General features: G+C 36.8%; 1 protein-coding gene across 3 annotated transcripts in view; it reads right to left on the reverse strand.

The window, feature by feature from the left end:
• Positions 1 to 851: 851 nt before the first annotated feature.
• Positions 852 to 11,773, reverse strand: part of B4GALT6 (UDP-Gal:betaGlcNAc beta 1,4- galactosyltransferase, polypeptide 6) — a 94,626-nt gene continuing 83,704 nt past the window's right edge. For 2 of the 3 annotated variants that reach the window (XM_006835042.1, XM_006835043.1), the window contains 4 exons: positions 6,953 to 7,140; positions 5,486 to 5,608; positions 4,819 to 4,920; positions 852 to 1,972 (listed from right to left, as the gene is read on the reverse strand). In XM_006835042.1, coding sequence (XP_006835105.1) covers positions 1,825 to 1,972; positions 4,819 to 4,920; positions 5,486 to 5,608; positions 6,953 to 7,140 — 561 coding nt within the window. In that variant the 3' untranslated portion in view covers positions 852 to 1,824. The remainder of the gene's footprint in view (positions 1,973 to 4,818; positions 4,921 to 5,485; positions 5,609 to 6,952; positions 7,141 to 11,773) is intronic. The other variant, XM_006835044.1, reaches the window with a different exon arrangement.

An 11,773-nucleotide genomic window follows, 5' to 3' on the forward strand; every position in this document is an offset into this window, starting at 1 on the left:
ATGGAAAGATAAACATCTTGGGAAATTGTCTAAGAAATAAATGTGGAAAAATTCTGTTTGGTTCCTTAAAAGAGAGCTATTAGTTTTCTCCAAGTTACAAGAAATTCAGTTATTTTATGATTTGGTCTGTGGTCCTTTTTGTCACCAATATTGCCATAAAGAATGAAACTTCAAAATTAAACTTAGGGCCTGAGATCAGTAACCATCTCTCTGTGTTAGCTAAACACAATCCATGAGGCAAATGTAACACAAATTTTGCTCACATATAGATTAATATTCTTCTTCACTGTTGTTAAAGAATCATCTCACAAATCTCTAAATTTTTGTTTTAAATTTGTGAAGATATCTTACAATAGTTTAAAGAGTCTTTGGTTAACAATGATGACTTTTTAAAGTAAGGGCATTGGTTAGTTGTGTCATGGAAAACTTCATCCAAATGAATAAAAATAAAGTAATATATTTGATGTCAGGCAGTAAGACTTTATTTCAGAGCCATGTTATTTTATATGAAAACATCAGTGCATTTAAACAGCTAATTATGGTTTTTAACATAACTCCATTAAATTATGTTTTTAGTGAGGAAATTTTAATAACATGAGATAGAATTTCTTAAAAGTAAAGCATATAGTTTGAATTAAATTGGCCAACCTTAAAAGAATCTCTTCCAAACCTGAAATTCTACAATTCTGAGAATTAAACTTAAAAATTTTTATCTACTAAGCATTTATTTCCATAAAAATAGAACATTTCATCTAATACTATAATCCATTTTTAATATCATAAGTATTATTGGGCATTCCATAGCTCATTCTCTTTAAAAAAAATTATTTTTAATTAAATGAAGATTTTTCTTTTTTTGGCTCATCTGAACTGGAACTAATCAAAGTGTTGTTCACTATGAATCAAAACAAAACAAAACAAAACAAAAATACAGTGTACAAATACATACAACCTGGGGAACAGTTTTTGAGGCACAAAATCCCTGACGCTTACACAAGAGGTACATGAAAGACATTTAACAGAAAAAAGCTTCTTTATATCATGTCACATGACAACTTTGAAGATTTTCTTGGTAATACTCATGCAATATGCATAAACAATATGGTTGTGATTTAGCAAAATCTTATGAGATTGCAAGCAAGGAAAAAATAGGTAATCCTGGTAGGTAGAAAAGTTTTCTTAAGTCCTTTCCTCTTACCCTTTAAAATTCTGAGAAAGCTGTGACTTCTATACAAAAGGCTGAAGGCTTATAGCTCAATACTAATCTTAATAGTTCACTGCATTACTTGGCTGTCAATTATTGACAGTTCCTTCATTTTCCACAAGGGTTAACATTTGTTTAGTGATTGACATAAACTTACATTGTTTCCCATGCAAATAGAAACGTCTACAAAAGTCAAATAAAGGCATAACCAATTACATGCAAAATTGCAACACATCTTAGTTTTCAACAAATTGAACACATTAATTTATATCACATATATACAAAATATGTTTAAATGGAAATACAGCATTCTCTTGAAGTAAATTATAGTTTTAGTATAAAAATTTTCTCTTCGCAGGGAGCTCTCTTAACTTCCAATCTCAAGCAATGGCATCTGGCTTCTGCAGTGCTCACTATGGGGATTTGTCTCCATGGAAACAGGATGGGTTGGAAGAAGGCTGACTGGATATTGTCCCACACTGTAAACACTGAGAACTGCTGGATCTTCTCCTCAGAGAATGGGACACCAAAACACATCCATTCATTTACCTCCATTAAGAGAAAACTCCCAACTTTCTGACCCAGGGCTGTTGTCTGTCTTGTCATGTGGGCTACTTCTTTTAATAGTCTTCGATAGGAGCTAACTCTGGCATGAGGTTTATGGATATATTTGTATACAACCTATCGATCAGTATTTTTGGCGTACATACTAAATTGTTCAGTCCATCGATGTACTGACGCTCTTTTGAATACCGTAGTAATTTATACCTAAAGTATCAAAGGGAAAAAGGAAGAGTATCTGAAACATGTTTTTAAAAAGTTAATGAGCAACCCAAGGTCATCTTATAAAGTATTTACAGTTCTTCACAATTTTTGGTTCGCAAACATAATTAAAAATCTCTAAACCACTATTTAAAATGAGTATTTCTACAAGTCTTAAAATGGTGGTGGTTGTTTGCCACTGAGTCGGTTCCAACTCATGACAACCTTGTATAGGGTTTCCAAGGCTATAAATCTTTACGGGAACAATAAACCTCCTTTTCTCTGTCTGGGTGACTGGTAGATTCAAATCACTGACCTTGCAGTTAGCAGCCCAGCTCATAATCCACTATGCTGGCATCTTAAAATACTACCTAAAATTTTTTCTGCACTCTTACAACTTCTTCTCGTTGTTGTTAAGTACCATGGAGTTGGTTCTGACTCATAGTGACCCTGTACAGGGTTTCAGAGGCTGTAAATCTTTAAGGGAACAGAAAGCCTCATCTTTCTCCCGTGGAACGGCTGGTAGTTTCGAACTGCCGACCATGAGGTTAGCAGCCCAATTCGTAACCACTACACTACCAGAGCTCCTTAGACATTCTTAGGAAAATGCATTATGTTTCATGTTAAGGAAACACATGTTATATAAGTAGTTAACTAGCCCCTTTAATAGGAGTCCTAAGTCAGTTTGAACCCCAAGGTCAGGGATTCAAGCTCACTAGTTGTTCCTCAGAAACCCTATACAGGGTCACTATGGGTTGGAACTGACCTGAACACACTTAACAACAACAGACCCTTTAACATAACATATATATTACATATATACATATGCACACATACACATCTACATATAGGTACACATACCAGGGTAAGTCAAAAAGTATTGCTACAGAATCAAAGATGTCTCCATTCTGTGATGTACTGTAAATCCTAGCTTCTATGCCTGTGATTATGGACCCATTTTGAACTGAGTTGCTAAGGAGTAATGAATAAGGTGGGCTACTAAAGAGTAAAGATGACAGAAGAACTAAGGATTAAGGATGCTCCCAACTTAGTAGAGGGTGTGACTCAAGTTACCACCCTTAGTTTCCTATGGGGTCATAGTCTAACCCCAATTCACAAGACTGCTTTGGGTAAGCTTGCTCTCTTGCCCTGGATCTTGCATCGGCTCACTATCTCTGGTCTCCAGCTCATAGAACTTTCAGCCCATCAGCTGGCCGGATTCACCAGCTCCAACCGTGTGCCTCATCATCTGCCAATTTGAGATCCTTAGCTTCTGAGACTATGTGAGTCAGAAGATTCCTCCAGACTGAAGTCTCAACTATGGAATTGGGATTTACCAGTCTCCACAATTACGTAAACCATTTCTTTTGGCAATTGTGAGTTTTATGAGATATTGAAGCACGTTGCAGAACCCTAGGACTTGAGGGAAGGAAGGAGTGGTGATTGGTATCAAGGACTGTACCATGGTGTAACATGTCAGAAAAGTTGAACAGTTGGGATATCTTTAACCTTCAACTCATAGGGACCAGCCTTGAACTGATCTTTCTAAAAGAAATTATTAATATGCATCTTTATTGGACAAAAATAAGCAAAACCTATTGTTTCTCAGTATATCCTCCATCTCGGTCTGCACACTTCAGAAGTTACTGTTTCCATCTCTAATCCCTCCCCTAGGAATTCTGCACTCTTCAATTTACATCACGTCAAAACAGCAGTATTGGCATCTTGTTGTTATTGTTAAGCGTCATCGAGTCTGCTCTGACACACAGTGAAGTATAAAGTTTCCAAGAAGGAGCTAGTGGGTTTGAACAGTACTTATCCTACAATGCCACATGAGGGATCCTGGAGGGATTCAAATCGTGTTTCCTTTATATGTTCCTTAAGTTTGGGGAACTAAAAGAAGCCTGATAGGGCAAAACCAGGGATGTAGAGTAAATGTGGTATGGTTTCTCTATGAAATTCTCATAAGACAGCCCCTGCTACCCTTGAAGAATGAGCAGGTACATTGTTGTGATGGAAAGCAATTCCTCAGCGCAACTTTCCAAGCTTTTTTCATACCAATGAAGTTTCGATTTTCTTAAAATTTCTTCATATTAAGGCCCTGTGATTATCCTGTGTCTTTCACGAAAACTTATCAAGACTATTATTGTTAAGCGACATCAAGATAGGTCCAACTCATAGTGACCTTGTGTAGGGTTTTCAAGGAGTAGCCTGGTGGGTTTGAACTGCCAACTTTGTGGTTCACATTCCAGTGCTTATCCTGTAATGCCACACCAGAATTCCTAATCACCACTTTGCAATTCCAAACAAGGCTTGTTATAACCTTCTGAGCTCACCTCTCTGCTTAGAATTTAACTGGCTCAGCATCAGATGCCTTCAAAAGTCACTGTTTTACTTGGGCTTTTTATTGAGGAACCCCTAAGGATAATGCACTGGACTACAAAGTCAGTTTGAACCATAAGGTTGGCGGTTCAAACCAACCAGCTGCTCCTCGGAAGCTCTCTATAGGGTTGCTATGGGTCATAACTGACTTGATGGCACTGAACAAGAGCAGCACTAAAACAAGCATTGTTCCTGAGAGAATCTGTCTGCAGACATCCACAGAGACATGTTGAAACACATTTTGTTTGGAACAGACCCATGTATGTAGGCACTAGAACCCTAGAAGCAATAGTTTCAGACTTATCCTTTTATATATCTCTAACACAAACACAAAAAGTGCTTTATTTCTATCAAGAAAAATAATAGCTATAGAAAATTTTGGAGATGTTCTTGAATTCAGTGCATTTTTTAACCATGAACATATTAAATAGATTTGCAACTGTGGTATTTGTACATGACAGCAAACTTACCGTCCTAAAAACTGGACTTCACCTCGATGGTGATGAGGAATCGACTTGTATTTTCCCAAGTCCCCTTCTGGTCTTGTTACATTATATCCAGAATAGTGAACTCTACAATACGATACATGGAAATGGAATAGAAAGAAATAAGAGAGTACTAAAAATGGATTACGTGAGTTTTAATACTCTGATGCACATGTTGCCAATAATTTCAGGAGATACTCTTAAAGAAAAAAGAGAAAAACACAAAACAGAATTTAGGAACCTTAAAAGTTTTCCACCTCAAAGGATCTGTTCTTGCAATTGTTGTTTTAAAGTGCCTCCGGAGTCCTGATAACTGCAGGATAGATAACGCACTAGACTGCAAGGTCAGTATGAACTGTAAGGTCAGCAGTTCAAAGCCACCAGCTGCTTCTCAGAAACCTTATACAGGGTATCTATGAGTTGGAACTGACTCAATGGCACTTAACAACAACAGTCAGTTCTGACTCAATGACCCTTCCTAAAGTTTCCAAGGAGCAACTGGTGGATTGAACCAGGTCTCACAGCTAGCAGTACAGTGCTAATCCTACAGTGCCACACCAGGACTCCCTTCTTGTTATAAGAAAATAAAATTTAGCAATAAAAATGAACTCTATAGAAATTCTATTACTAAGCAGTATGCGTTTCAACATACCTATTCCAAAGGTCATCATCTTCTCCTCCCCATCCCCAGAAGGCATTAGGAAAACCATTGATCTTTCTAAATTGTTCCACTGTCAGTCCACTGACTCCACCAAAGAACTCTTTGTATGGAAGACTGAAAAAGAAAGCAGGGGAGAGCATGCTAAAATGGAAATCACAATGTCTGCCACTTAAAATCAAGTTTTGGTCTTTAATGAAATTTGCAAAATATGCACCTTATTTTCTATATAAACAATTACATTGATTAAGCCATATTCTAGGTAATGCAAAACATAACCAAGAAACAAAAATATATTTAAATTCCAGTGAAATCTGTACATTTAAATGTGTTATGTTAAACACAAGAAGTTTGTGGTAGTCAAGTTTTATTCTGCAGGAATTGTTACTTTACAAAACTCAAAATGCAGCTTCAAAATCATACAATATTTTCACACCAAAATAAACTTGATCAAACACATTGATAACTGTCAAAGCAATATTAAATGAAGAAAAACAAACAAACAACTTATCACAGAGTCGACTGCAACTTATGGTGACCCCTATGTGTCAGAGTAGAATTCCACAGTTTTAAATGAAGGGTTTCCTAAAAGTAGATTTGTGGTTAAGTGCCATTGAGTCTGTTCAAGTTTGGCAGTTCAAGCTCATCAGCCACTCCTTGGAAACCTCATATAGGGCCTCCATGAGCTGAAGCTGACTTAACGGCACTTAACAACAGTTGAGACTGTATCTCTCCACTCAGTCGGTGGAGCACCAGGCAGCGCTGTGCTGTAGACAACATATTGGCTGCTCCAGGCTCTTTTGTCTCCTGTCCACTCCATTAGCTGGTGAAAATTGTGACTTCTTCCCAAGATTAGGCCTGCATTCTTTAATGTCAATTTAAATTACTCTCTCAGCCCCAGTGACACTCAATACCTCAAGGTAGCTCCAGTCATAGAGAATGAAAAGATTGATTCTTTATTCTTAAAGAAATGCCAAAATGCACAGTTTAGAAAGAAAGAGATCAATTGTAGAGAAGGGACACTTTCCTGCACTTAACTGTCACTAAGGACAGGGGAAGCAGAGGGCACCAATATGCAATATGTACCAACCATGTACCACGCACAGAGTGCATGCAATCCCATAGCACCTACAGGACGGGCTCCATTATCACAATGAACATGGAAACCAACATTCAGATACAAGTAACATAACTAATCCTATGCCTGTGTGGGTGAGAACCTACATTTAAATCCAGACTGTCTTTTCCAACACACCATACTCAAATCTTTGTGTGAGGAAGAATCTAGATAACGACAAGCAACTCTTGGTGCTGACGCTCTATGAGGATGAACTGGAGTTAAAGAAGATACCCTGTGGGCCCTTGAGCCATCTCAGATCCAGGACGCATCATGCTGCTCTCCTCTTAATGATGATTCTGCAAATACAATACACAATATAAGGAGCATTGCATGCAACTTACATATACATGTATTTATCCAGCTTGGCTGCAAAATGGCGTGGCATCTCGCCACATCCATAATAGTTCCGGTCATTTTCAGGTAGATGATCCACGTCATGGAAAATCACACAGTCCCAAGCCCTGTCTTTCATGGCCTCTTTGAAGCCCACATTGAAGAGCATTGCACGGTTAAAAGGTTGTGTGCCAGTCTTGAAAGAGAACACCAAGACAGAAAAAGAGAAATGTAGACACATTTTGTCATCTGACTTTTTCTTATATATTATAACTTATTAATCGTGGTAAAAAAATGGTCACACCCAAGTGAATGGCACAAATAATAAACATTAAGATTTTCAAATGCACTGGATAAATTTACTTACTAGATCATTGTATGTCTTGGTAATATGCAAGAAAACATTGTTATCATTATCTATCAGCAGATTATCACATTTATATGAGTATTCATACAATCCATATTTGTTTCAATCAGCTACATTGGATTATTGGTTATTTATGGCCAGAATAAATAAAGCATTAAAAATAACACAAAAAAGCTTTCACATGCTGTCAAAACTATGAGAAGCTGTATGTTTCTAAAGAAAGTGAATAAAAAAGTGACCTTTCTCTTCTATCAACCAGGGAGGCCTCACTTTGTTACTAATGCTTATAGTGAAGACTGAGTGGATTTTTAGAGACAAAAACAATTGGAACCTATTATAACAAAACCCAACTTACTTTATTACAACTGATTTATTTCACTGCCAAGAATAATATGTTGTAAGTACACTGGTAATTAAAACTTTCTGTATCTAAAGAAAATTAAAGGATATTTTACCTATATTTTAGAAACATTGCTTTTCATCATTAATTCCAAAATACACACAAAACAACATTATAACAGATGTGAATGAGACACATAATGTAGCCATCACACAAAGTGCTTCCTCAAGAGTGAAAAATTACTATTTTATAGTCCTGGGTCTTACACTAATTTGAGGTCATAGTAGAAATCACTTGACTTTTTACCACCTGTTTCTTTCATCAGTGAAATGGAGAGAATAAAGAGTGAGTTAAATCACAAATGTCACTGTTGGTACATTAACATCAGCCTTAGCTAAAACTTCTTTAAGGTTTAAATTTTTTTTAGTTTTTAAAACTTAAATGTGGACATAAAACTTTATTGCTTATAATAAAAATAAAAATGTCCATGTCTAATTAACCTTTTCCCTGTATAAGCAACACATTTCAACTCTTCCAGCGGTTTGGAGGAGTCCCGATGTGGCACTGCTGGATAAGTTCTCGACCTATTTCTCTCCATAGTTCTCAGTAATGAGAGTTGTGATATTTCTTGCTTCATTAACATTAGACATTGTCTATTGGTAGTTAAGAAGTTAAATCATCACACTCACTTTTCCTCCCTTTATTCTCCCAATAGGGGTACGCAATTCTCCTTATTTAAAAAGTTGTTATGTTATTAAAAAAAAAAAAAAAGTACCCACAGTGAATTAGTAAATGTAGCATTAATCTGTTGGATCTCAGCTGGGAACATATGAGCTGCTTTGTGCATGTCTGCAAAAGAGAATCCAGTATGGATTTGGGGGTTATAAATAAATTTTAGTGAGTAAGATAAGCACTGACTGCTAACCACAAGGTCAGTGACTCAAAAGCGCTAGCCGCTCCTCAGAAACCGTATGCTGTTGTTATTGTTGTTAAGTGCCATAGAGTCAATTCTGACTCATAGCAAGCCTGTATAGTGTTTGCGAGGAGCAGTTAGTGGCTTTGAACCTCCGATCTTATGGTTCACAGTCCAGTGTTTATCCTATAGTGCCACATAGGGTTGCAATGAGTTGGAAATGACTAGACAGCTCTTAACAAAAGCAAGAACACCAATATGCACAAATATGAAAATAAAATTTGTGAATAGTGAGAACTAATTATATATATACCTTACATTTTTGGATAAAACAATTATCAGTTACTGCCAAGTCTATTCTGACTAATGGCAACCCCAGACGTGTCTGAGTAGAACTGCTATTCATAGATTTTCAATGGCCGTGACCTTTCAACCTTGTTTCCCAAGCTACTACTAAATGACCAAGCATACACAGTGTTGACAACGATGCAGAACAATAGTAAAGGTCAGTAAACATTATTTAAAATAATTTATATATGTACCACATACATTTTAATGTGAACCATGAGGTGATAATAATAAAAGGGGTATAAACTGACTTGAAAAACAAGTCTCCAAGCGTTTATCACAAATTTTTAGGTTTCTGAAGCATCATTTTAGACGTAGGTCTTTGTTTTTGTTTTAAATGTAGAAAATTAAATCCTTTTTACCAAGTCTACCTCTTAAACAAAGACAGAACATAAAAAAGCAAATCAGTTTCATTTCAAGTCTAACCTATTTGAAGATCTGTGTTAAAGAAGTATGACTAATTCAGCTTTGATATTATTTTTTCAGAAAAAAATGGACTTAATTTTTCTGGCATTCCCAATATTTTTCATTTTATTCTCTCCCTGGTTATCTATACTTATAAAAGAACCATAGAAGCTAAGATCTGGAAGGGTTCTTTGGCATCAAATGGTTTAGTCTTCTCTGAAATGCATGAATGGTCTGTATACACGTATGGTATACTCTGAAATGCATGTATCGTCCAAAATGGTCATGTATCTGTTTATTTGACATATTTTAGGTGTCTAGTGCTGCTATAACAGAAATACCACAGGTGGACGGCTTTACCAATCACAAATTTATTCTCTCACAGTTTAGGAGGCCTAGTTCAGAGCGCCAGTTCCAGGGAAGGGCCTTGTTTCCTTTCAGTATCTATAGGCCAGCGTTCCTTGGAGCGCTCCCTGTGCTTTGGCATCAAACTTCCCCTGGATTTAGAAGCTTCACAATGAAGGGATCCCAGCTCCAAAGGATGCACTCTATTCCCAACTCTTCTTTCTTGGTTGTAATTTGTCCCTGTTTCTCTGCTCACTTCACTCTCTTTTTATCTCTTTAAGCTAAAAGGTGTTGCTGGTCAAACCTCTGCGAAACGCCCTTACATCTTACATGGGATCAGGGATGTGATGGAATTAAGGATATTGCAACACACCAGGAGTCCTGGTGTGGCGCTATAGGATAAGCACTGGACTGGTAACTGCAAGGTCAGTGGTTCAAACCACCAACTGTTTCTCAGAATCCCTATACAGGATCGCTATGAGTCAGAAACTGACTCAACAGCACTTAACAACAACAGCCTACCCTTAATCTTTTTATTGGTTTATCACATCAGACCGAATCATGAGGAATCATCACATAACTATCAAATTGCATCATTACACAACTGTCAAACCACAAAAAATTATGGCCCAGGCAAGCTGACACATATTTTGAGAGGATACAATTTAATGACTAAATGTTTAGATCCGAGAAAAGTTGGTATTTAATTATTAGTGTCAAACTCAGCTTGGTTAACAGAACACATATGTTTGGCAGTAACAAAACAGTCTAGGTTCCTCTAACAAGACTGATGGCTTTGAAAATGAAAGACTATGAAAACAGGACAGCAAATGTTCACTATATACCACTTTTATGCAAGGATTATGACAGAATACTTACAAATGGTCCCCTTACAAATGAAGATGTAAAAGAGAAAACATTGAAGCTGTCAAGGATTTAATTTTATTTGAATCCACAATAAATGCCCATGGAAGTAGCAGTCAAGAAATCAGAGTGTGTTACCCTGGGCAAATCTGTAGCAAAAGACCTCTTTGAAGTGTTAAAAAGCAAAGACATTACCTTGATGAATAAGGTGAGTCTGACCCAAACAATGGCACTTTCAACTCCTTATATGCATGTGAAATTCTGGCAATAAATAAACAAGACAATAAAGAACTGATGTATCTGATTATAGTGCTGGTGAAGAATATCAGGGACTGGCAGAAGAATGAATAAATATGTCCTGAAAGATGTACAGCCAGAATGCTCCTGAGAAACAAGAATGGTAAGAATTCATCTAGCATCTTTTGGCCATGACATCAGGAAAGACACACCATTCATCTGTCAATGTGTCATCCTGTGGTGGCTTGTGTGTTGCTGTGATGCTGGAAACAATGACACCAGTAATTTAGATACCAGCAGGGTCACCCATGGTCTACAGGTTTCAGCTGAGCTTTCAGACTAAGACAGACTAAGAAGAAAGAGAGGAAGATTACTTCTGAATGTTTAGCCATTGAAAATATGAATAGCAATGGAATACTATCAGATAGTACCAGAATATTGACTATTGAAACATTATGAATAGTACCAGAATACTGTCAGTTATCATACTGAAACATAAGCACCTCAGTTTGGAAGGCACTCAAAATAATGCCAGAGAAGAGTTGCTGCCTCAAAGTAGAGTTAACCGTGACGATAGGAATAGAATAAAGCTCTCAAGATCTTCATTTGCTGATGGGGCACAATTCAAAATGAGGAAAATAAGCTGAAAACATCCATCAATCATTGGAACAGGGAATATACCAAAGTATGAGTCTAGGAAAATTGGAAGTTGTTAAAAATGAAAGGGAACACATAAAGATCAATATCCTCAGCATTAACATGCTGAAATGGACTAGTATTGGCCATTTTGAATCTGAAAACCACTAACATGAGTTACTATGATGGAAATGACAAGTTGAAGAGGAATGGCATTACATTTATCATTTAAAAATAGCATTTCAAGATTTATCTTGAAGTACAATGCTGCCTGTGGTAGGATAATTCCATACACCTATAAGGAAGTTCAAGGAGCTCTGGTATCATAGTGGTTACCAGTCAGGCTGCTAATCTCAAGGTTAGCAGTTCAAAAC

The sequence above is a fragment of the Chrysochloris asiatica genome, unplaced genomic scaffold (assembly GCF_000296735.1).
Source record: "Chrysochloris asiatica unplaced genomic scaffold, ChrAsi1.0 scaffold00015, whole genome shotgun sequence".
NCBI classification, from domain to species: Eukaryota; Metazoa; Chordata; class Mammalia; order Afrosoricida; family Chrysochloridae; genus Chrysochloris; species Chrysochloris asiatica.